This window comes from Rana temporaria, chromosome 4 (genome assembly GCF_905171775.1).
Source record: "Rana temporaria chromosome 4, aRanTem1.1, whole genome shotgun sequence".
NCBI lineage: Eukaryota > Metazoa > Chordata > Amphibia > Anura > Ranidae > Rana > Rana temporaria.
Window position 1 is genome coordinate 360,551,500 of NC_053492.1, and position 25,762 is coordinate 360,577,261.

Genomic DNA, 25,762 nt, shown 5'->3' on the forward strand with positions numbered 1-25,762 from the left:
CATGTGCTACTGAAAACCACATTCATAGCCTTTGCAGCCGATTCAGAATACTGTAGGGTCATTGCAGTGAGGAAACTTTCAATCTCTGATTAGCACACCTATGAGGAACAGATGGGATACCTTGAAACATGTCCAAGAATGATGTCAGAGGAGAGTGGATCCCTAGTCTTCCAACTGCACGTCATGGCTTTTTGGCGGTCCTAACCATCTTGCAGCGGTGCTGTCGCTCTGCTATAACTGGATCCTCTATGCTTTTGGTACAGGTGTCCCTATCAGAGATTATCAGCTTCCTCACTGTGTAATGACCCTGTGGTATTCCACCATCAATCTGTGATTTAAACCCTTGTGAGTGCGTTTCTTGCGGTTTTTAATAAATTTTCAAAATTGTACTTAGTACATATGCAGGTTTTGAAGTGTTACAAGTAGGGCTGTTACTGATTAAAATTTTCGTGTTCGATTAATCGTTTTTTTTTTTTTATCGAATAATCGACTAATTTCGCACATACAGGTCCAACTACCTTTAGCTGATCTCCTTGCATTGCAACTCTGCATTAGTCAGTGGTAAATGTGGTATACACTATATACAATCACCCGACACTAGTTAGTTTCCACAATCCATGACTTAACTTCACAGTTCACACAAATACGTTTTAAATTCAAACTGTAGCACTGACGTAAGTTATTTTTTTCTTATTAAACATTAATAAAAACTTAGAAAGCTAGTTTAACTGTAATTATACAACTTATCTAGTATATTCACTGTCAGTCACTTTATAGTAGGCAAGTAGCCAGTCACACAGACATATCAGAGTGTTTATATTTTCTGGAAGCAGACATGATCACATTTTATTGACAATATACCCTGAAGAACTGAATAGTCTTTTGCACGGAACAGATGTTGCCGATATACAAAGAATTGTCTGCGCAAAACTGCTTAGGACAGGAAAACAATGGTTATTTTTGCCCACTTCCCCTGATGGAGCCTGATGCATCCTCCTGCTCCACAGATGCAAAGGTACCTCAAACCAATTGGTGCAGTTTGCTCGCATCCAGCAGGGTAAGTCTCACTGTCCAGGCTGTCCGGTGACATCAAGAATTTTGATCGATCAAAAAAATGAAAGATTAATCGAGGAATTAACCTTTAATTTCCCCAGCCCTAGTTATAAGTGAACCTGGTCCTAAAATAATTTTGGCCTGTTCATAGTAAGACACATCTAGAAGCATGTGCATGCACCTTTGATACAATGCATGACCCCCCCCCCCCCAAAAAAATAAATAAACGATATTTAAGTTTAGCAAAGCCATTATGCTAAGATTTTAGTTATCCTGTTGAAATGTTTACAAAAAAGCTTAGTGGCTTAGGATAGTTGGCATGGCCCTGTGTTCTTCTTCGTGTCTAAAGTGGTATAATGAGATCAACCCAGACCTTAATTTTTGGATTGAGGATTTCAAGTGTTTGAATGGAACAACAAGAATGTGCCTATATGTGACTTCGATAAAATTGGCTTTTTACCTTGAGGTAACCTCTTTTAAAGTGCTCTTCAGTGCTTCTGTCACAGTCAGGTAACATTCATTCTGAAGCTTGTTTGATACACAGGCAAACTTGTTTAAAACTGTCTCCTGTTTGTCCAGCTCTTCCTGTAGACTCTGTAGGTAAACCAAAATACATGAAGAAGTCTAGATTATTTAGAAGCAGAACATGATAGATGAGCCAATTAAATACCTAAGGTGGTCTCAGCCCGGCTCCCGGTGGGTGTGCTATGCGAGGTAAGCCTGCGCTTAGTACGCCCACCCCCCTCCCACAAAAACCACCCTACTTACACGCACTCAAAATTGGGTTAACATGCACGCACTTTGACCACGCGGTCTCTAAAAAGAGAGGCGAAGGACTAACAGGGCTGGTTGAGAGGGCAAATACTCTCACTCCCTTATAGGGAGTCCCTCTGCCCTGTTGGGCTTCAAAGCGGAGCGGGTAGGGCGGGCTGTGTGGGAGGACCCCCTCACACACCCGCCATTGCCACCCGGGGCATGGAGAAAGGTGGCAGATTGCCTCTGGGGGAGGCCTGCCTACTCCCAACTCCTGCAGTCCGGCTCCTCTCTCGAGTACACGCACAAAATACACTTTAAATTTTTTTTTAAAAAAATACCTAAAATAATGTTAGCTATGGCATTCAGGGAAAAATAAAAATATTTTGTGGTTCTAAACAAAGTATAGAATATAACTATCATCATAACGCCAAGCTGAAGAATCTGAACTTTTCTTGCCTCAGATTGAAAATTGTACAGATTTCAGTGTTTGCCCACAAGAAACTCAGGTTCTTCAATGGAAATTCTATGGTCAATCCACCCTACAATGTACAGTGTCTGTCCTGGATTCTGTTCTCAGTTAAGTATGTCCTGTCCAAAAGGACCTAAACAATGAGCATATATAAAACGTTTTTGTAGAACCTACATGATAAGCAGTTTGATCATTTGGGAGCAGACATAGCAATCCTACAAATTTTACTTCTAAAATCTGGAATAATTAAAACAAGAGAACAACTGTACTATATAGTTACACCTGAAGTTATAATAAAAACATTTTTTTAATTACTATCACATGGGAGTCTAGATCTGCGGTATATGAGCTGGTGATTTGATACATGCTGTTTTTATTGTTGTTTCTTGTAGTGTAACTTTTTAGGGGGGCTTTTTTAATAAATTTAAAATCAGAGAACACTATGGTACTTGTGTTTTTTGTTTCATGTCCTTAACCCCTGGAAATATAAGTGGAATTAATTATTGAAAAGCGAATGGAGGAAGGTGGTGTTTGGAGACAATTCAAACGTTGATTACCCACACAGAGGTGTAGTCTGGGGACTGTAGGAATTACTACCATTGGTAAAGTGGATTGATCGTGGTGGACACATATGAGTAAACACTAAAGTTAGTGTGAAACGCGTCAGTTGTCCTAGGTTCTATTGCTGTGACTTGTAGTGCCTGTTTCCAGTTTTTTACATTAAAGTTACGTTGGATTGGAGTGCGGCTGTCCTGATCATCTTTTGTTCTTAAAGTGGAGGTTCACCCAAAAAGTTAATTTTTAACATTAGATGGAGGCTTGTTTTGTCAAGGGGAATCGGGTGTTTTTTTTTAAATCAAAGCAGTACTTACCATTTTAGAGATAGATCTTCTCCGCCGCTTCCGGGTATGGTCTTCGGGTCTGGGCGTTCCTATTTGATTGACAGGCTTCCGACGGTCGCATACATCGTGTCACGATTTTCCGAAAGTACCCGAACGTCGGTGCGCAGGCGCCGTATAGAGCCGACGTTCGGCTTCTTTCGGCTACTCGTGACGCGATGTATGTGACCGTCGGAAGCCTGTTAATTAAATAGGAACGCCCAGTGCCGAAGACCATACCCGGAAGCGGTGGAGAAGATCTATCTCTAAAACGGTAAGTACTGCTTCGATTAAAAAAAAACACCCGATTCCCCTTGACAAAATGAGCATCAATCTAATGTTAAAAATTTTTTTCGGGTGAACTTTAATTGCCATGTGCAATGCTAGCACCCTCAGTTCCTGAGAAGAAGATTTGCACCCAACAAGACCTGCCTGGAGCGGCAATCTCTGTCTCCTTATCTGTCTATAAGTTTTATACTCATCCTTGAGGTGAGCAGGCATTTTAGCAGATGGTGGTGTGCACTGAATATTGGATCCATTTAAATACAATCTTACACAGCTGTGACAGCTTTGGAAACCTTCATATGAACATTTTTTTTTTTTTCATAAAGTGTTTTATGGAATGAATAATTATTTGTTTATATAAGATTTATAGATACGCAGCTCTGCACTATTTTCACAAAATTTATATTGCAATAGGTGTGGTGTATCACTATAAGTGTTTAGCAGCTGTGTAGACACTCAGAGCAGTATATTTGATTTTTTTCACGTCATAATAGGAGTAATTTATTAGCATTGTGGCGCTGATTGTTTTTCTCACAATATCACATGGGTCTAATGATTATAATTCCTCAACGGCATGATCATTCATTAAATTATCTCTCACCTGCAGATTATCCACTTGGACTTTCACAGCTTCCATGGATCCTGTCAGGAGCCGGAAGCGGGACAAGGAATACCTGGCTTCCATCAAATAACTGTTCAGATCTTCGTACAGTTCCTTGTAAATGCTCCACTGATCAAGTACTGACTGTAACAATATCTTTAGCTGACACACCTAAGAAAAACAATAGAAACATAAAATAAGTTTGACTTTCTTCTGCCTTCTCTTTTCTTTGTCCATGGCTTCAAATGAGCAAATTAACAAATGGCTCCATGGTTTTAGTAGCAGTCAGCTATTCAGACTTCAATACCCTGTTCTAAGTTATTTACACTGTTCCTCCAGCCACAAAGGAGAGATGGCTGGTCAAGAAAACTATATCATACTTCTAAGGTGATTAGTTGGCAATAATCTGTCTTAAAATTGGAAAACTAATGAGATTTATGAACTTCAAGGAACAGCACAAGTGCGGTTAAAGTCTATGTATTACTGAAACTATTCTTTTCGTTTTTGATAGGGAAGTATTGGAACCTCCCAATGCTTTCCTGCTGTTAATGATGTTAAAGCAGATGTCCGGCCAAAAAAAAAATATTAAAAGCCAGCAGCTACAAATACTGCAGCTGCTGACTTTTAATATTAGGACACTTACCTGTCCTGGAGTCCAGGGCCGTCCGCAGCAGATGACGAGCGATCGCTCGTCACTCTGCTGCCCCCCGCCATCCACTGTGAGGGAACCAGGAAGTGAAGCGCTACGCTACAGCGCATGCGCGAGTCGCGCTGCGCTCGCCGATTGGCTCCCGCTGTGTGCTGGGAGCCGAGTGTTCCCAGCACACAACGGGGGGGCGACGGGATGTGATGCAATGCCCGTCTTTTGCCCGTGAATGCTGGGCCGGAAGTGGGTGCAAATACCTGTCTTTAGACAGGTATCTGCACCCCCCCTCCCCCCTGAAAGGTGTAAAATGTGACACCGGAGTGGGGGAGGGTTCCAATCAGCGCAAGTTCCACTTTAGGGTGGAGCTCCGCTTTAATAGGGAGACTCACTCTCTGTTTGTCCTGATGAGCAAGGTGACCAGGAGAGAATTTGAAGAAAATTCTAAACATTAAAAGTTGTCACCAAGGTGAGAGTAAATCTTCCACTGAGGACACATGCCCCAGTGACATCTGTCTAAAAGGGGATTTCCCCTCACTCAACAATTTTCTCTCACATCCTGTTGTGTCTCCAGAACAGGAAATGAAGGAAAAATACCCTGACAGGGCTTTTCAACCTTCCCTACTCTTTCCAAAACCAGGCCCATTCACTCAATCACAATGAATAAAGTATTTTCTTCTTTCTTTAAAATTATTAATATATTATTGATTATAAATAATGTATTGTTTTAGGTGGATTTGCTCATCTTACAGTGCATTGCATTACAACATAAAGGTTTGCTATAATTTGTATGTAAAAGTCATAACGATTATCAAATGTGTTTTCTCTCTTTAACCACTTCCCTACCGGCGCATTGTAAAATGACGCCGGCAGGAACCCTCTCTCGATCCGGGTGGACGTCATATGACGTCCTGTGTTCCCGGCGATCTAGGGCACGCGCGGTAAAAAAATGTATAAAATAAAAATGCCATAAATCTATCACCTATTTTGTAGACGCTATAACTTTTGCGCAATCCAATCAATATACGATTGTTGCGATTTTTTTTTACCAAAAATATGTAGAAGAATACGTATCGGCCTAAACTGAGGAAAAAAAATGTTAAAAAAAAAATGATATTTATTAAATAAAAAAGTAAAAAATATTGTGTTTTTTTTTTTTTTTAAATTGTCGCTCTTCTTTTGTTTATAGCGCAAAAAATAAAAACTGCAGAGATGATCAAATACCACCAAACAAAAGCTCTATTTGTGGGGGGGAAAAAACATAAAGATTTAGTTTGGGTACAGTGTTGCATGACCACGCAATTGTCATTCAAAGTGCAACAGCGTTGAAAACTAAAAATTGGCCTGGGCAGGAAGGGGGTGAAAATGCCATGTATGGAAGGGGTTAAAATACTGCAGATTGACTATGAGGTTCTATCAAGTGTCCATTGGGGAATAGAGCAGCAAAAGGACGTATTTGAGGTGGCAATAAAATAATGATTATGATTAATGCCAATAAAAAAAATATTTGTTAGAAAAGTACTTACTTGAATGCAAATTTTTTTTTAAAAATGCACACCTATGCAATATTTTTGTATGTAAAATGATCATTTTGATGAGCTAAAATAGCAAACGCAATTAAAAGAAATCTCACATTTTAGTGAACTGACTCTTTTGTAGATCAGTGTTTTAAAAGTTAAATTATGCTAGGATTCTTAGGATTAGTTCACACTATCTACACCATAAAATGCCACGTATCGTGCAGGAAGTGTTAGTTCTGGCCAGACTCCTAGCTGGTGGTGCCATGCACTTTTAAAGTGCTGAGCATTTTTTACTTTTTTGTTTACTTAATTTATTTCTATGCACTGCAGCTAAACCGCAAAGCTTTGAAACATTAATGCCTTGTACACACAATAGGATTATCAGACCGGAATTGTGTGATAACATGCTGTTGCCGGAAAATCCGATCGTTTGTATGCTCCATCGGACAATTGTTGTCAGAGATTTTCCATGGACAAATGTGGGATAGCATGCTTTAAAATTGGCCGCTGACAATTCTGTTTTGTCGGATTTTTCGATCATGTGTACTCCAGTCCATAGGACAAAACTCCAAAGTACAAACACGCACGCTCAGAAGCAATGCTCACCATAACACAACATTAGCAGAAGTTGCCCAAAGGGTGTCGCTAAAGAGCTGAAAAAACAGTTTTGTGTTGGCCGATAATTATTTGCCGTTTGTAAGACAAGTTCGCGGCCAACGCCCTTCGGAAAAAAGTCTTATGCCACGTACACACGACCATTTTTCATGACGACTAAAATTACATTTTTTTAATTGGTCGTGAAAAACGGCCGCGTGTATGCTCCAGAGCATTTTTCTCGACGAAAAAAAATGCCCATTTTTTTTTAAAAACCTTCTCTATTTTTTCACGTCGTGAACGCTTTAACGAGGGGGAAAAAAAAACGTGCATGCTCAGAAGCAAGTTATGAGATGGGGAAATTAGCAAAAGCAGCTCGAGAAAAACGTCATTTTTTTTGCATGACATGAATAACGGTTGTGTGTACGCTGCATTATGGTTTGTCCGCATAAAATCCGTTGGTGTGTATGAGTTTTAACAGAAACTGAGCTGTGGCTGCAATGTGGGATGGATGTTGCAGATTTCTGTACTGCACCACAGCTCACCTAAAGGTGGTGTTTAAGGGCTCTTTCACACGGAGCGGATCCGTATTGATCCGCCCCGTGTGTGTCCGTCGGCTCAGCGGGGATCATCCGTAAATCCCTGCTGAGCTGTCGGCGGACAGGGCGGTCCCCGCACACTGTGCAGAGACCGCCCTGTCTTTCCTCCGCTCTCCCCTATGGGGAATCGGATGAATACGGACCGTGTGTCCATATTCATCCGATCCATTCCGCCAGACGGAAGAAAAATAGGGTTTTCTTCCATCTGAAAAAGCGGATCTTTGCGGAGGCGGATGTTTGCGGACGTTAGCGGATGCTCAATCCGCTAACATCTGCAATCCCATAGGGAAGCATTACAAGTCCGTAAACGGACTTGTAAAAAATGGACCATTTGTCAGCCCGTGTGAAAGGGCCCTAAGTGTGAACAGGGAACATAGAAAACAATTACTAATTAGAAAAACGACACTCCCCATGCAAGTGTGAATGAGCCCTTAGTCTCACTTTACTGAACAGATCTTTTTTTTTTTTTCTCTCTCTTAAAAAAGTTTAGGTTAAAGTCATAGAAAATATTATTTTCTAGCTATGGAACAATGACACCCAGTGGCCAGTTCGGATAAGAAAATTAGAACACCACTTTCTTTACCTAGTCCTAGTTTATTCAATGCGTTGACGCAAACAAAATCAGTAACTATACCATGGCCTTTTCAAATATCCACAAGAAGCCATGCAAAAGCTTTATTTTTAAAAAATCACATGCTTGCTTCCAATTCTTACAAGCAGTAAAGCGTATTAAAACAATGCATCATGGTTAGTTGCTTAAATGACCATGGAGGTTTGGAATTTGGTGGACAGTTCAACAAAAACAAAAAAAATGACTACTTTCAATAGACACAACAAAACTGCTATTTACACGAGAACATCTGAAACAAAAGTCTATCTCCAGAAAAAAATAAATTATGTTTTGGGTAAGCATTAGGCCTCGTACATACGACCGTTTTCCTCGACAGAATCCATCAAGAAACTTGGTGGGAGAGCTTTTTTGCAGAGGAAAACAGTTGTGTGTATCTTTTTCATCGAGAAAACTGTCGAGGAACTAGACGAGAAAAAAAGAGAACAAGTTCTTTTTTTCCTCGTCGGGAGTCTCAATTTCCTCGTCGTGTTCCTCGTCGGGCTGGTTTTCACCGAGAAACACGTTTGTGTGTATGCTTAGAAACCCACGCATGCTCAGAATAAAGTATGAGACGGGAGAGCACCTTCGGTTGAAGTAGCGTTTGTAATGGAGATAGCACATTTTTCACTCTGTAACAGACTGAAAAGTGCAAATCGTCTCCTACCAAACTTTTACTTAACACGCAGTAACATGAGATTAGTAAAAGCAGCCCCAAGGGTTGTGCCAGTGGAATCAAACTTCCCCTGCCGTCATTTGAGAACGACGAGATTTGGTCTTGACAGTGTGTACGCAAAGAAAGCTTGTCAAGTTTCTCGACAAGCCTGACAAGGAACTCGTCGAGGAAAAGGATGTTTAATTTACGACGAGTTCCTTGGTCGTGTGTACGAGGCCTTAGAACCTCTGTCGGTTTGTATAGCTGTGTTCTTCTTTGAGAGATTTCCCCCACCTCTTGACTGATGTCTGTCAGACAGAACAAGAAATAAGAAGAAATCTTTCCAATAGGGAAGCAGCAATAAAAAACATTTCTGTTATTTTTAGAAGGTTCCACACTATCCAAAACTAAAGAAAAACTTTTGTTTAGAGGTAAACTTTAATACCAAATGTCTCTGAATACTAACATCATAAAGGAAACTGATTATTTTGCATACTAATTCTTACCATGCTCTGCAAGAAAAACGATAAAACCCCTTTCACACAGGTAGTCCGATCAGGTCCACCTGTCCTTTTTTTCAGGTGAAGCCGATCAGACCCTCCATTCTCCTCTATGGGCAGTCAGATGTCCATTTACACTGGGCTGCCTCCAGGGACGGACTGACCATTCGAGCACTCAGGCACTGCCCGAGGGCCCCATGCCACTAGGGGGTCCCATCAGGGTTGCCAGCCTCAGTAAAACCAGGGACAGTATGTAAAAATCTGTGTTTTTTTTACATCTGTCCCTGAAATGTCCCTTACCGGCATCCTTTTGGTCTAAAAATCCCAAGATTATAGCTGCCCCGCCTCTCCAGTACCGTCTCAATGTGTGTATGTATACTGTGTGTCTGTATGTGTATTCTGTGTGTATGTATACTCTGTGTCTGTATGTGTATTCTGTGTGTCTGTATACTGTGTGTCTGTATGTGTATTCTGTGTGTATGTATACTGTGTGTGTCTCTGTATGTGTATGTATACTGTGTGTGTATATTGTGTGTCTGTGTGTATACTGTGTATGTATACTGTGTATGTATACTGTGTGTATACTGTGTATGTATACTGTATGTGTGTGTATACAGTACTTTGTGGCCCCATAATCTATTGCCTGTGGGCCCCATAATCTCCTATCGCCCAGGGGCCCCATAATCTCCCATTGCACGAGGGCCCCATGAGTTGTCAGTCTGCCCCTGGCTGCCTCTAATCTGATCTGGCAAAAACAAACAGAAGGGGATCCATTTCCCTCCACCTTGCTGGATCGGAGGGCAGTAAACAGACACCCAATACATTTACATCCAACTGCCCATTAAGCAGAGAGGGCTGTGTACGTGTCTGCTCTGCATAAACGGAGTAGACACAAACCTGTCATGTGGCTGCTCCGCTCAGCTCAGCAGGGGATCAGCAGATGGATCACCAGCTGAGAAAAAACATATCCGGCTCGTGTGAAAAGGGCTAGGGAAGTCCAATTATGAAGCAATGGAAGTGACGTCCACCAAACATTTACCAATGGTGAATCAGTCATTTAAAACACATGCAACAGGAATATTCACTTGAATGTCAGATTCACTTCTTTATAAATATGTCCCTAGGATATACCACACACACACACACACACACCCCCCCCCCCCCCCCGTAAAATATGTAGTATAACTAAACCACATACCTTGCAATCCAGATTAGCCCAGGATTGGTGAAGTTCACCAAGGTTGTCCATAATAATTGCACTGACTTTTTCTTTTTTGTTATGAATTAAGGAAAGTCCAGTCTGTCCAACTTTCTCCACGTCTTTTTCTTTAGCCCTAATAAGTTCTTCCAGTTCCTGATGGAGAGAAACAAGTTGACAAATGTTAATGAAAAGTCTTTGAAAACTGTTGCTAACATGAACAAGTTGTCCCAGTTAACTTTTTACATAGCAAAGGACATCTTCTTTGTGTTAGCTGAGTAATAACTCAGTAATAGCAAAAATATTTTTGTTGATTTAATGGAAACATCACGTGAGTACAACCTTAAATGGATACTGCAGGACATCCAAATGAATACAAAATATACATTGAAAAAAAGACTAACAGTCATTGAGGCCTCAATTACAGATGTGACCCATATGGCGTGAATCAGCCTTTTTCTTATTCAGGTGGAGCTATGTTTAAGGCTGTCTGTACTTAGACCCCATTCACACCTGAGCGTTTTGTAGCTTGAAGCCTGAAGCTACAAAACGCTGGAGGGGAAAAAATCTATTATTCTCTATGGAGATGGTTCACATCTCCACTACAAAACGCCTGAAGCCAGAAGTTCCAAAACGCCTGAAGCTCAAACAAGTTCTGGGGCTTTTTTTAGGCAGATTTGGGCGTTTTTCTGCTTTCAACATTGGTGACCCTAGACCTGTCCAAAATCGTGGTAAAAAACGCAGCAAAAATCGTGGCAAAATGCGGTTAAAAAATGCTGAAAAAAACGTGCTAAAATGCGTTAAAAAGCGCAGCGGAAAACGCTACACTCAGGTGTGAATGCAGCCTAACTGGCCCCTGCACATCTGTCAAATTAGGGATGAGTGGCTCTGTCTGTGCAGCCACTGCGTAACATACTGCGTATCTCCACAGAGTAACATAGGCTGCTTGCTCCTGGTGTTTCCAGCTGATTCACGCTGTACGAGCCATAATGCCCGTGTAAATGTGACCTTATTTACAATGAGACCTTTATCTGTCATTATTGTAATTTCAGTGAGATTTTCCATTTAGATTCAATATTATTCCACTGGGATGAAAATGTCAGTTAAAGTCTCATTCGCACAGGATTTATGTCACAACTGTGGAAAAAGTCCAAAGTCCAACCAGTGTAAACAAGGTATCTCCCTGTTCTGCCTAGTGACAGGACACTGACACTGATCATCTGCTCCCTCTCATCGGGAGCAGTGATCAGTGTTGTGTCACAGTAAACCCCGCCCCCACACAGTTAGAATCACAGTTAGAATCACTCCCTAGGACACACTTAACCCCTTCCTAGCCCCCTAGTGGTTAACCCCTGTCAGTCACATTTATACAGTAATCAGTGCATTTTTTTTAGCATTGATGGCTGTATAAATGTGAATGGTCACAAAATAGCGTCAAAAGTATCCAATGTGTCCACCATAATGTCGCAGTAACAATAAAAATCGCTGATCGCCGGCTATTACTAGTAAAGAATAAAATATTAATAAAAATGCTATAAAACGATCCCCTATTTTGTAGAAGCTATAACTTTTGCGCAAACCAATCAAACGCCTAGTGCAATTTTTTTAACCAAAAATATGTAGAAGAATACGTATCGGCCTAAACTGAGAAAAAAATTGCTTTTTTTAAAATAAATTGGGGATATTTTTATAGCAAAAATTCAAAGATATTACTTTTTTTTCAAAATTGTCTCTCTATTTTTGATTATCGCGCAAAAAATAAAAACCGCAGAGGTGATCAAATACTACCAAAAGGTAGCTCTATTTGTGGGGAAAAAAGCACGTAAATTTTATTTGGGAGTCACATTGCATGACCGCGCAATTGTCAGTTAAAGCGACGCAATGCCGAATCACAAAAAGTGGGCCAGTCATTTTGCAGCCAAATCCTCCAGGGCGGAAGTGGTTAGGGTACGTTTTCCACTGCATTACGATGTGTGACTGCATGCATGTTAACATGCAGTATTGTGTGCATTCATTTTGACTTTTTTGAATCGCGACAAAATGCACCACAGTGAGTTTAATTTGTCTCCCCGATGCTATAGTGTGAAAAGAGCCCAAATGTAAGAGCAGCCCTTGATATGTAAACACTGGTACATTATTAATTTCGTATATCAGGTGTGGACCCAAGAAACATTTTAATGATGTACATTTATAAGGGGCCCTTAACCTCCCTGGCGGTATGATTTTTTCAGAAAAAACATGCTGAAAGCGGTACCATTATTTGCAAGGAAATTTGGCGTTTTATATTGTAGGCCTGTAATTTTTAGAAATAACTCACTTAAATCTGACCAAACAAGAATCTAATAGGCATCTCGGGTATGACATTTTTTTAAAAACAAAATTATAAATTATAATATAATAAATAACTATAAATAATTATAACAAATAATAATATAATTATAATAAAAATTATTCAATAATGTAATCAAATCAAAATCACTGAAATTTGCTCAGTTGCAGAATTGTTGCTGTCATTATTTTATTTTTTTTATGACAAATTTCCCCACAAATAGCTATCGCACAATTCTGCAAGTGATTATAATTTATTATCGCTGTTTTCTAGCTGATCTAAAACTATTTTTGACATAAAGGGACACTTTTGGTTGCTATGGACAATCTACAGTTTGCAGGGAGAAAAAAAGGTTTTTATTATATAAAATGACATGCAGGACACTGGGCAGACCACTAGGGACAAGGGATGTGTGTTTTTTTTTTACATACAGTACTGTAATCTATAAGATTACAGTATACTGTATGTAATGTGTTTGTTTACTTTTTTGAATTTGGCGCCGTTCTCCGTCCCCGTGCGTCGTAAAGTCGCAGGGAACGGAGATCGGCGGCACAGGAGGACGCTGTGTGAATCGAGCGAGGTCCCGCTCGCTCACACAGCGCGGTGGCTTTGCTGGATCCAGGGACAAGGTAAGTAAACACTCCCTGTATATCCAGCGAGGCGAGCCCGAGTCTGACTCGGGGTTACCGATTTTAGCCCAAAAATCTCACCCCGAGTCAGACTCGGGAACACCGCTCAGAAGGTTAATATGCAACTCAAATTGACAGTTAATATACAAAAAAAGATAACGTATAATAGCTGGTGCCTGACCTGGCAATCTTTTAAGCTGTTCTGGACTGAAGCTTGATCTCCGATGCTTTGATATTTCTGCAGTTTCTTTTCTTGTTTCTCAAACCAAGATTTTAGACTCAGCACGTTGTTCCTATAGTCTGTCCAAGATTCCAGCAATCCCTCTAGCAGCTGAATCTGTAGAGAAATACAAATGTGAATACTATGGGCAGTAATCATAACAAATGGCATTACAATTTTCTTTGGAGATTTGAAGACCTTGACATATTACGAACAAATGCATTTAAAAGTCAACTTTAGGCAAATTAGAAAAACATATATATTTCATGCAGTTGAGTATTCCTATTATAATAGTATTATTATTATTATACAGGATTTATATATAGCGCTAATAGTTTACACAGCGCTTTACAATATAAAGGGGAGACAATACAGTTATAATACAATAAAATACAAGAGGATTTCGAGGGCCCTGCTCAGAAGAGCTTACAATCTAAGGTGGTACAAAAGGTTGTAACTGTGGGGACTGAGCTGATGGAAGTGGTAAAGGCTTAGCTGGAGGTTTGATAGGCTTCCCTGAAGAGATAAGTTTTCAGGGATTGCCTGAAGGCAGCTAGAGTAGGAGATAGCTGGACAGGTTGAGGTAGAGCGTTCCAGAGTATTTATGGATACAACTAGAATAAATACTATAATGCGCCTCGATTCAGTCTCTGCCATCCCCTGCAAAGAAGCTCTTAGGATGGAAAAGTAATGCCCCGTACACACGATCGGAATTTCCGATGAACTTTTTACATCGGAAATTCCGACCGTGTGTATGCCCCATCAGACTTTTTTCCGAGGGAACCCCTCTCAGTTTTTTAATAGAAAACATGTTCTCTTTTACTCCGATAGAATTCCGTCGGAATTCCGATCTTAGTTTGGCCGAGCAAAAGCCTGATCGTGTGTACGGGGCATAAGAGGTAGCACTAGGTGCCAGCCAGGCTATGTTGTATGCATATGTGCATACAGGGAACATGCTGAGTGAAAGAGAAAGCACACAAATGATGCTCCCATTGTGCTCCAAGTGTATTTCAGCTGGATACTCAGCTGTTCACCTGTAGTCCAGTTTTGGTTAACACAGAGTGATGTTAGTTATGTAGCATTGAAAAAGCACATATTTTAAAATACATATTTGGAAATGTCACTGGTCTGTTAAAGATAAACTTTAGAACATAATACTATTTATGTGTAAAAGGTCATTAGATTATCTAGAGTTAAGCCCTGTACACACGTCCGGTTTTCCTGCCAGGAAAAACTGCCAAGAGAGCTTTTGGCCGGGAAAACCGGACGTGTGTATGCTTCCTCGCAGTTTTCCCGACAGGAAAACTGCCGGGTATCCCGGCGGCTAAATAGAAAACCCGCTCTCTATTTTCCCTCCGGGATTCCCGGCAGTTTTAAACCCGGCAGTTTTCCTATGGGGAAACACTGCGAGGGAGCATACACACGGCCGGGATTCCCAGCCAAAGCTCTCCCCACAGTTTTCCTTACGGGAAACCCGGCCGTGTGTACATGGGGAAAGTTACTGAGCAGGTTTTCGGATTTCCCGGCGGGATTGACAGCAGGCTTTATACCGCCGGGAATCCCGGTCGTGTGTACAGGGCTTAAGATTAAGGTGAGGAACACAGAGAACTTCTGCTGACCAATAAAATACATATCAAAGGACTTTGAAACAGACACATTAATAGAATGTCTGCACGATTTACACCTAGACTCTTGTGTGGAATTAGTCATTGAAGAAGGTATTTAAGAATAAGGATGAAAATGATAATTATACATCAGACAGGAGGCTCATATCTTATGCATTATCTTTCTTTAATAATGCCCATAGCAGAAATACAGTAAACATTTATTGTAACTTAAAAAATTCAAAGAACTACCCTTCCCAGCAGTCACTGGGCCAGTGTAGCCCCTCCCAGACCATAGCCTATATAAGGGACTGTCTGAGGTAACCTATTCCTCTTTCTTTCTGCTCATAGCCAGAACTCAGATAAGTACATTACTCTATGTTTATAATTTTTACGTAGGCTTGCTTGTTATTTGGTTATCAGCAGCCTTTTTTAATTTGTGTAGATCCTAATGTCACATCGTCTTTCCACAGGGTGCTGGGGATCCCCCCCCCCCTCCCACCCCGGCTTTTATTACAGCTACGGAGGTTTTTCCCTCCTCCGCCATTCCCTTCAACTTCCACCTGTATCTGTATATACCCTCTGATCCCCTCAGACCTTCATCTGTGTGTTGTTCTATCAACCTTCTGTCTTATGAAGCACAACTGGTATTTCTAAACATGATAAACGTTTAGTTTTTGCTGTATGCTTTTCCCACTTTGCTATCTGTACCACCCGTTTTGTAGAGAACGTGGTTTCCTCTGATGTGTACATCTTACAGCCATGGGGCTTCTTTATTTGTTTATTTTACAATATACCGCTGCTTTGCTTCTTTTGTTTCCCCCCGGTGCACTCTGCACACTGCTCGTTTTCTGACTGGAGGTAGGACGGCGCCATTTTAACATCTCGGCGCCTTTTTTCCTACCTCCCTTCTTCTCCTTCTCCTCAGAGCGTCTCATCTCTGAGGGGGGCGTGGCGGTGAGGATCTCCCTGCACCAATCGCGCTATTGCGAATCGACGGCGCCATTGCTGCGGACCTGTCCTGGGGACCCCATCCTCCGTGTGCTAGACCGTCTCTCCCCATCGCCGCCACGCCAGGGTGCGGGCGGCTGTATGGTTGGAACTCTGTGTAGATCTCACTGATCTATGCAAATCACGTTAGGCCGTAGTCTCGCGAGACTACGGCCCTGAGCCTCACGTCTAGCTCCCCTTGTGGTGGGGAATATCTCCCCTCATCTAACTTCTGTCACTCACACCTAGCTGGTGGGGAATTCCTCCCCTCCCCTGCTTCTGTCACTCCTTCACCTTCAGTCACATTAAACATCAGTTCTTGTTCTGGGAATTTATTCCCCTGTAGTCTATTCTACATATAATGAAGAATATATTAATACATGTAAATAAATAATAAATTTAAATAATTATACGAATGAATAAATTATTGACTTATTAAATAAATATAAATAAATCAATGAACATAAATGTCTATAAATAAATAATTTATACAATCTATATGATTGAATAAATAAATATATAAATATATATAAACAAATTTTAAAATATAAACTATTAAACTATACTTTATATATAATTGAATAAATAAATACATATATATATATATATATATATATATATATATATATATATATATATATATATATATATATATATATATATATATACATAAACAAATTATAACAATAATTGAATGAATTATAGAAATTACTATACAAGTTATAGTACATAACTTCCGTATCTTCCTGTGCTGCACGGCCGTGCTGTCCGCAGACAGCCGACTCTTCTCCTGTGGCTGGCGACAGATCCTTTACTCCCTACTGGTGCCACTGAAGTGGTGGACGCAGCCCTGGAAGGCCCTACCTACCTCAGTGCTGCACTGGTTCCTGAGCTGGTCGGTAGGTCCGTCCAGACTACCAGGGCATCGGTTGTTCCAACCCACATGCACCCCTATGTCCGGATCTCCCGGCAAGGATATAACGCCCCTGAGTAGGGCATGGCGTCCCGTATGCGCCGTCACATTAATGTGGCTGTAACGGTCACCACCATTTACGACCTTCCATCCCAGTCACGACAGCTTATCGACACACAGACAGACCAGCAGGCATCCCATTTTCCCAGAATCAAGACGAGACACGCAGCTCTGTACTTGTTCCAAATGTAATGATACTTTAATGATTTCTCTCAGTCTTTTTATATAGTACAACAGGTCACAGAATTTACAGGAACAATCAAACTGCCCCCCCCCCCACTCACACACTAAGGCTAATTACTAAACATTCCTCAATTACTAACAACAAAAGCCTTCACCCACTCCGTCCCTGCATACCGCTTGACACCTCTGAGCATCAATAGATTGTAGACAGGGTTATCACACATAAGCAGTCTCTAGTATGCATAATTAGAGTTCTGGGAGCAGACCTGGGATTAACACCTGTCCGTTACAACACCTTTACACAAGGACAATGGAATGTCCTCCAAGCCCTGATGCAATTAGCATGTCACTAGACTAATCATAGAAATGAGTCATAGAATATTGACTGGTTGGGGTCACAATTAACCAACATCTTGTAGTCTCTCAAGATCCTGCAATATGAACTGTCCGTGATGTCAAATCTCATGTAATCCATGAATTACGATTCACTTGCCACTCCATGCCCAAAGGGCACAGAGTGGACTCAGACCCAAGAGTTATCAGTGACGCTGACACAGGAGTATCCTCCATCCTCAAAAAGTCTTTGGGTGTCACGGGTCATTCCGTTACAGTGGCCTCCGTCTCCCCGGCAGGGGAAGTAATTAACATGCCCCAGGCAGTACCCTCCCAGGACTGCCGACCCATTGACTCCCCGACAGGGGAAGTAAATAACATACCCCAGGCAGTACCCTCCCAGGACTGCCGACCCTCTGACTCCCCGGCAGGGGAAGAACATAACATGCCCCAGGCAGTACCTTCCCAGGACTGCCGACCCACGGACTCCCCGGCAGGGGAAGTAAATAACATGCCCCAGGCAGTACCCTCCCGGGCCTGCCGACCCACTGCCTTCCCAGACTCCAATCGACCCCCGAGCCTCGGGGAGATGCACATGCAGAGGCAGCGATCCACTAGACGGACTGAGCCAGACTCCTCGTGGACTCTTCCAGAGTCGTCCGGAGTACGAGGCGGCTAACACCTTTGAGTCTGAGGATGAAAATGATGATGATAATGATGATGATTATGTGAGCAGTGGGCACATGGCGCTCCATGACGACGCCAACCCTAGGTCCCAGGGTAAAACCTTATTGGACTCTTGTGGAGTACCATTTTTCGATCAGGAGGTGATTGGCCACCCACACTCCGGTGACTGGGCACCTCTACCTGAGGTGATCGAATGCTGGACCCGGAGATCGATCGGTACGCTAACTGGACAAGTTGAGGGTGGAATACTCACCCTTCCATTACCAAATACGGTGGTGCTCACTCCAGAGGTGGATCCCATAATCATTCAGTATTCCAGGAAGGGAATAGAGAGGGCCTTTGGGACCTCACAGTACTGGGTCTTAGATCTCTGGACCTATCACCTAACCCTACGCCTTAGTGAGCAGGCTACCGCCTCTGTAAGCCGGTTGACCTAGCACAATGGGATCACGCTAATTGATGATATCTTTAAGATGGTAGGACAAATGGAGTTATATTACCAGGCGTATACCTGGTTCACCATCCCATTCGGTTTTTCAAACCTAAACACCGTCCTAATGGACAACAGGTTGCTAGACCTTGGACCAAACAGCCGATAGTAGAGATGGACCCGCTCTCTTTGAACTTCCTCAACAACATCTTCCCGATCAGGAAGAAGAAAGGCGGTTTTTCGTCCGGTGGGAGCTTGAGAAATCTCACCAACTTACTGCCCTGTGGAACAAGGGTGAGGTTGAACATCTACTTGAACGACCTACTTCTAATGGCTGGTTCCCCTCGCCCAGCGAGCGAACACGCCTCCTGGATGGTCGGATCGCTTCGCGATCTGGGACTCCTCATAGATCACGAACACCTATTATCTCCCCATTTCAGGAGATAGAGTTTTTGGGGTTCTTGGTGGACACCAACCGAGCGACCCTTCGGCTACCCTTACCCAATTAGCCGCCATCCGCAAAGACATCAGTATCATGTTGGGCAGCAGCGGGTGTCCTTACGCGGACTGACTCGCCTAGTCGGCCTGTTCCCGGTGTCAATCCAGGCCACTCTCCAGCCCCTCTTCACTGTCGAACCCTCCAGAGACTCGAGACTCTACATCTTCGCTAGGGGCTTCGCTATACAAACTAAGTGAAGCCATGGTGGACCTACGGTAGTGGTTACGTCATGCCGTCAAACGGAACGGCGAGACATTTTCAACTCCTCACCGGATTTCGTCATAGGGTCGGATACCAGCCGCCTCCGCTGGGGTGCTCGGTGCAGTCCCTCTTCCTCCGGTAGGACGTGGTCCGCAGAGAACCCTCGGCTGCACATCAACACGTACACCCCTGACGGCCTTTTTTGCCATCGGAAGTCTGTTGCCACGCACGTCCATCTGCTGTGTGCTATTGCGTTCAGACAACGTACCCGCAGTCCGGTAGTCGATCGCTTGGTGGGCCCCTGATCCAGAATCCTAGCGGATCTAGTAAGACTTTGGGCACTTCTGCCTGTAATGCAACATCATCCCGATTGCGGGATATGCCCCAGACTATCCCTATAGGGTGGCAGATTGGATTCTCGTTACCTGACCGATTCCAACGATTGGCGACCGCACCGGTCAGGGTCCCTGATCCTCGCTCACTTCGCGGATCCTTCTCTATGGACCTGTTCGTTCCCCGTATCAACCACCAGTTTCCGCGCTCTTACAACCGGAGGCCGGATCCGGAGGCGCACCATGTGGACGCCCTCCACCAAACGTGGTCACAGGGGACACATTACGCGTTCCCCTGTTCCCGGTGACCCTCAGGGTCCTCCTTCACTTAGCGAGCCGGAGGGCATCAGTCGTGCGGTTCACTCCGTGGTGGCCGACGCAGCCATGGTTTCCCCTCCTTCTGAGGATGACGGTGGAACTCCCCAGGTTGTTTCCTCATTCCCCCCACCTCCTCGCTGGTCCGAACGGGGATCTGCACCCTCTACTCACGAAGCACATCCTACCTCTCCTCACATGGTTAGTATCGGGGTTCCGGTCGCAGACTACGACCTTTCGGGAACAGCTAGGGATTCCCTGCCTTGGACTGGGCCCTGGGACTAGATCGGCATCTCGATCTACCTGGAGACTCTGGGTTACTTGGTGTGATCAACGACGGGTCGACCCCGTTCAAGCGCCAGGGTCTGTAATAGCCAATTATCGGGCGGACTCTTTGGATCCGTTGGTGTGTCAATTTTGAAGGCGTTAAGTTTAAATCGCCCAATGTACCAGCACACTTGGGATTTTTCCAAGGTCATGATCATGTTCTCGGGCTGGGGGACGTTGACACTCTGTTTTGAGGTTACTGTCTTTCGAGCTTACTGTCTTCTTGTGTCTGATTTCCATCATCGTGGGTCAGACGTCAAGGCTTTGGACATATCCAGGCGTCATTCCTCGCCTCAGAGACTCAAGTCTTTTTCCGTTGTGCGTTGGACCAGACGGTACTTCGATCGGTTTTCTACCCGTTCTTCCCCGCACATCCACAACTGTATGTGGTCCGCTGTCTACAGACTTATATGTCCTTGACAGCCTCGCTGCGATCTTCGCAAGTCTTTCAACCCCTCGTTTCCTACGTTAATCCTCTCTTCCCGGTTTCCTCTGTGACTTACTATAGCGGCGGACTGTTGTCAGCGACCGCTTTTCCGCCAATCCCGCTTTGAACAGGAGGTACACATATCTATGTCAGTGTTGTGGATTATTTTGATTGTTATTGGTCATATGCATTGTTATAGCTTTGAACTTGCATAAGATATGAGTCTCCTGTCTGATGTATAATTCGAGATTTTCCTAGCTTGTGACGGAAAATATTAATTATATGAAGACAGGAGGCGAGTATCTTCCCTCCCAACCCAACCCTGTCACGAGGTTGTCTCTCTCTCGTTCTAGACTGATGAACCACGCACCCTGCAAGTCGGAGGCTGGTACGCCCCGGGAGTTCGTTTTCACTATCCCCCGGGATTGCTGTTCCGTTTCGATCCATGGGTTTAGTTCACCGCAGATGGAGGTTCCTACTGCGTTCCAGATCCGGAGTCGGGATGCCGTTGACTGAATCCGTTGGTCCATGTTCCTGAGGACAACTGACCGGTCGGCTCCGAATGGTTTGGGTTTCCTATAGTCCCTGTTGGGATGAAGCTGGTCCGGATGAAGTTGGTCCGTGTTGGCCTTGTCCTTTCGTTTTCCTCCAGATTCGGATGTTGTGTTCCGGTCGGAAGGTTCCCGGCAGCCGCGGAGATGTCTAATTGAACTTTCGGTTCCTGTTTACACTAATTTGCATGAAGAAAGAGGAATAGGTTACCTCAGACAGTCCCTTATATAGGCTATGGTCTGGGAGGGGCTACACTGGCCCAGTGACTGCTGGGAAGGGTAGTTCTTTGAATTTTTTAAGTTACAATAAATGTTTACTGTATTTCTGCTATGGGCATTATTAAAGAAAGATAATGCATAAGATACTTGCCTCCTGTCTTCATATAATTAATATTTTCCGTCTCAAGCTAGGAAAATCTCGAATTGTATGCTAAGGCTTTACTGTGTTGCACAAAGCACTTAAATGAAGCCGAAATTGTCAGTACCAATACAAGGTGGGGGGTAAAATAACACTATCACTGGTCATTAATGCAGAGAGGGGGGTTACTGACCAATAATGAAGAGTTTACATAGTACTATTACTGACCACCATTGTTAGACGCATTATTGCAGTTACTGGCACCAATGCTAGGTTTAAATTTAGCAGTCACTCACACCAATGCTGGGGTTATTATTGTGGTCACTGACACCAATGTTGGGAGTTGCAATTTAAAGCAATTCTTCGCTCTCTCAATCAACATTAACTATTTTAATCCCTATGCTTCTAACATTAGTAAATAGATAGGAGAGTACATAATATTTACTTGTTTTAAACTTTTGTTTCTTCAGTTACTTCCTGGATTACAGGCCTAGGAAATTATGTTATACATCCAAGGGGTCTTCAGGAGAGGAGGAGGGGTTTCCAGAGCTAAGCACGCCTTCCTGCCTGCATGCCTGAGCTAAGGGCAGATGTATTTCAGGAAGTAAATGTCATCTGCCCTTAGATGGCCATGGTAAGAAATGCTAGGGTGTTGTTTTTCAAAGTGATTTCTCAGCAAAATAAAGCATGGAGACATGGATGATGAGTTTGGATGGTGAGTTTGCCATATAAAAATGAATTAAATAGTGTTGTTGGTTTGTGGTGCTCAGATCCAGTGTAGTTCCACTAAGTATGTACGTTATTAGTACCTTTTCTGTTATCAATCCTTGAAGGATCTGCCAGCGTCTGTTCATGGCTCCCAGCTTCTCAGCAAAATCTGTTTTGTCGCTCCTCTTACTTTCCACATCCTGGCTGCTGATCTGGAGAACTGACTGATTCACAAAGTCCACCGTCAGCTGCTTACAATTTATGTCAATCTTAAATCCCTGCAAAAAAAATACAAATGATAACCTGAATTGTTGAATGTAGGTAATACAGTGTTTACCCCGGCATTAACTTATTTATTTTCTTTATTTACATAGTGCTAGCCTACACTACTGTTTAATGCATAAACCATTTTTACCAGCTTCTGACTCCAAGGACATTATGTTATCTCTTTTCTAAATGGAAATTCAATGCTCCTTTCTGACCAAGTTGCTATGCAGCACAACACACAGCAACACACTAATATGTTTTTTGAATGCAATTGCTACCAATGTGGCGGTACGTCACAAATGATGCAAATAGAAGAGTGGGTGGGACTTTAAATTAAGCTCAAGATGACAAAGACAAGTAAATGGTGGGTTGGTACATATGTACCAACCCACCATTTACTTGTCTTTGTCATCTTGAGCTTCATTTAAAGTGCCACCCACTCTTCTATTTGCATCATTCGTGACGTACCGCCACATTGGTAGCAATTGCATTCAAAAAACGACAGGGATGGAGGTGCTTGACTCTACCCAGCCATGACCTAATTTAAAGTCCAAATTTCCCCTCCCCCTTATACTAGTAAACACACTAATATGTGTTGTGGTGCAGTGCACTGCTAGGAAAGACGTGCTGTCAACCTATTCATTTTAAATGGACTGTGTAATGTAGTGCACATTAACATAAAAAAAATATGCATGCTTTAACACAACACATCTCACCAGTTTGATGGGAATCTAGCCTTAGAATCACCTGCTGCCAGGATGCCGAGACTCTGTTCTCATAAAACTGTGAACTTTGTATATGCGTATATGAGTATATGAGTGTGATGGCGTTTTAAGAATAGCTCCACCCGACATGTTTCCCCATAACTGGCTTCAACAGGGAAAGCCAGTTATGGCATCACACTCATATACTCCAGCTCTTTGGTTCGCTCCTTGGCTGTATATTTTATTTACAATATATATTTTTTTGATGCAGTGTTTTTCTTTTCTATCCTGAGTTTTTACATATTTTTTATGATGAAGTGACTTGCTGTGAGAATTTTTTAAGTGGATTGGTGCCTGCTGTGAAGTTTTTAAAGTGTTTTTTTAATAAATTCTTTGGATATACTACACTATGAGGATCTCTTTTTTCTCCATCCATTTCCACTGAGTCTACGTGTTCAGAATTTATTATCCTGCATCTTCCAAGCTGAAAACTGAAATCTGACTACCATTCTTCTTGTGTCATATGGCCTGGAAAGACAGCTGAAGTCTTTTCTCTTCCTTCTTGCAAGATAGAAGCACTCCTCCCCAACATAAGTGATTATACATCGGGGCCGGCAGGCTGATGCACAAGCTCATCTGACCTCCTTAAAACCGGGGTCCAACGATTGGGTAAGAGTCAGTATTTATATTTCTTCAGCTGAATATAAAGATTCAAGTTTCTTCAAGATGTTGGGTTAAAGTCTGCAGCGATTAATGAACTATTGCTTGGAAGTATCTGGTGGTCAGGATTTTCTTGATATATTTTTTTGAGGACTTTGATCACTCAATTACCTCTTTCCTTATTTGTTTTGGGTTTATTTATATCTTTAATGTTCACCTGGTACAGGGTGTATCAACACATCAACACATCAATTTTTTCATCACTTTATGGTTTTGATATAACATTATTTCACTCCCTTGTGATTGCACATTTAAATGTTTGGAGTTGCGCGCTTATTTCTTTTTTGTATGCATGACTGATATCAGCCTCATGTAATAATCTGCTCTTAATAAAGGCTATATTCCTTGCACAATGTAGTCAGTGAACATGCATTATGGAGAGAAAAACATATAGGTGATTTCCCCCAATGTAAAATCACTGGCTGAATTGGGAGAAGGGACTATGCAACTAAAACATCCATTTTATTTTCTTATAGTCACCCATTATTTGGCTGGGTTTGGTTAAAATAGTTTCAATAAGAGAAGGTCTATGCACCTAGAAGATCTATGAACCTAGAGAATGCTTGCAGATATAAGAGTAATGCCCTGTACACACGATCAGGCTTTAGCCCGACCAAACTCACATCGGAATTCTGAAGGAAATCCATCGGAAGAAAAGAGAACATGTACTCTATGTAAACTCCAACAGAATTCCTCGGAATATCCGATGGAAAAACTCCTTTGGGCATACACACGGTCGGAAATTCCGATGGAAAAAGTCTGTCAGACTTTTTTCATCGGAAATTCAGATCGTGTGTACAAAATCATAGCTTCCCAACTGTCCCTGATTTCCAGGGACTGTCCCTGATTTGGAACAAAGTCCCTATGTCCGTCTTCCCTCTGCATTTGTCAAATATTTTGTTCTGATCTATATAGCTGTATATAAAATGCACCTATCTTTCAAAAAAGTGTTTTCCAGTGCTAAACCTTTCATCCAGTTTTTAAGCTGCTGCATTTGTAAATTTCAAAAGCCAGTATAAAGCAATATAAGTGTGTTAAAACAAAACATTTTTTATGTATATTTCTCCTTTAAGGAGGCATTGTAGGGTGTGCATTCTATGCCTACATATTTTTGCTAGTGGGTGTCCCTTATTCCCATCTCAAAAACTTGGGACGTATGGAGTAAGGTAGGGAATATATGCAGGTCCTATCACTGAAATGCTGAGATCATTAATATTATCTGGAGTTCCATTTTAATACTTGAGCCATGTGCAGGTTTCATGTTAAACAAAGTAAATTACAAAACAAGGTGACCGGGTACGAGCAAGAAATTATTGCACTAACAAATAGTGATTTATTTAAAACAATTAAAGGGGTTGTAAAGAAAAAAAAAAATTCCCTAAATAGCTTCCTTTACCTTAGTACAGTCCTCCTTCACTTACCTCAACCTTAGATTTTGCTTTTAAATGTCCTTATTTCATCTGAGAAATGCTCACTTCCTGTTTTTCTGTCTGTAACTTCACACCGTAATGCAAGGCTTTCTCCCTGGTGTGGAGAAAGCCTCTTGAGGGGGCGAGCAGGAATGTCAGGACGCCCACTAACACACAGCTTCTTTCTCTATCTGCAAAGTAGGGAGTG

General features: G+C 42.4%; 1 protein-coding gene across 2 annotated transcripts in view; it reads right to left on the reverse strand.

Moving 5' to 3' along the window:
* SYNE1 (spectrin repeat containing nuclear envelope protein 1) overlaps positions 1-25,762 on the reverse strand; it is a 595,717-nt gene that overhangs the window by 118,994 nt on the left and 450,961 nt on the right. For both annotated transcript variants that reach the window (XM_040350885.1, XM_040350883.1), the window contains 5 exons: positions 22,556-22,732; positions 13,498-13,653; positions 10,359-10,514; positions 4,043-4,213; positions 1,514-1,647 (listed from right to left, as the gene is read on the reverse strand). In XM_040350885.1, the coding sequence (XP_040206819.1) occupies positions 1,514-1,647; positions 4,043-4,213; positions 10,359-10,514; positions 13,498-13,653; positions 22,556-22,732 (794 nt within the window). The remainder of the gene's footprint in view (positions 1-1,513; positions 1,648-4,042; positions 4,214-10,358; positions 10,515-13,497; positions 13,654-22,555; positions 22,733-25,762) is intronic.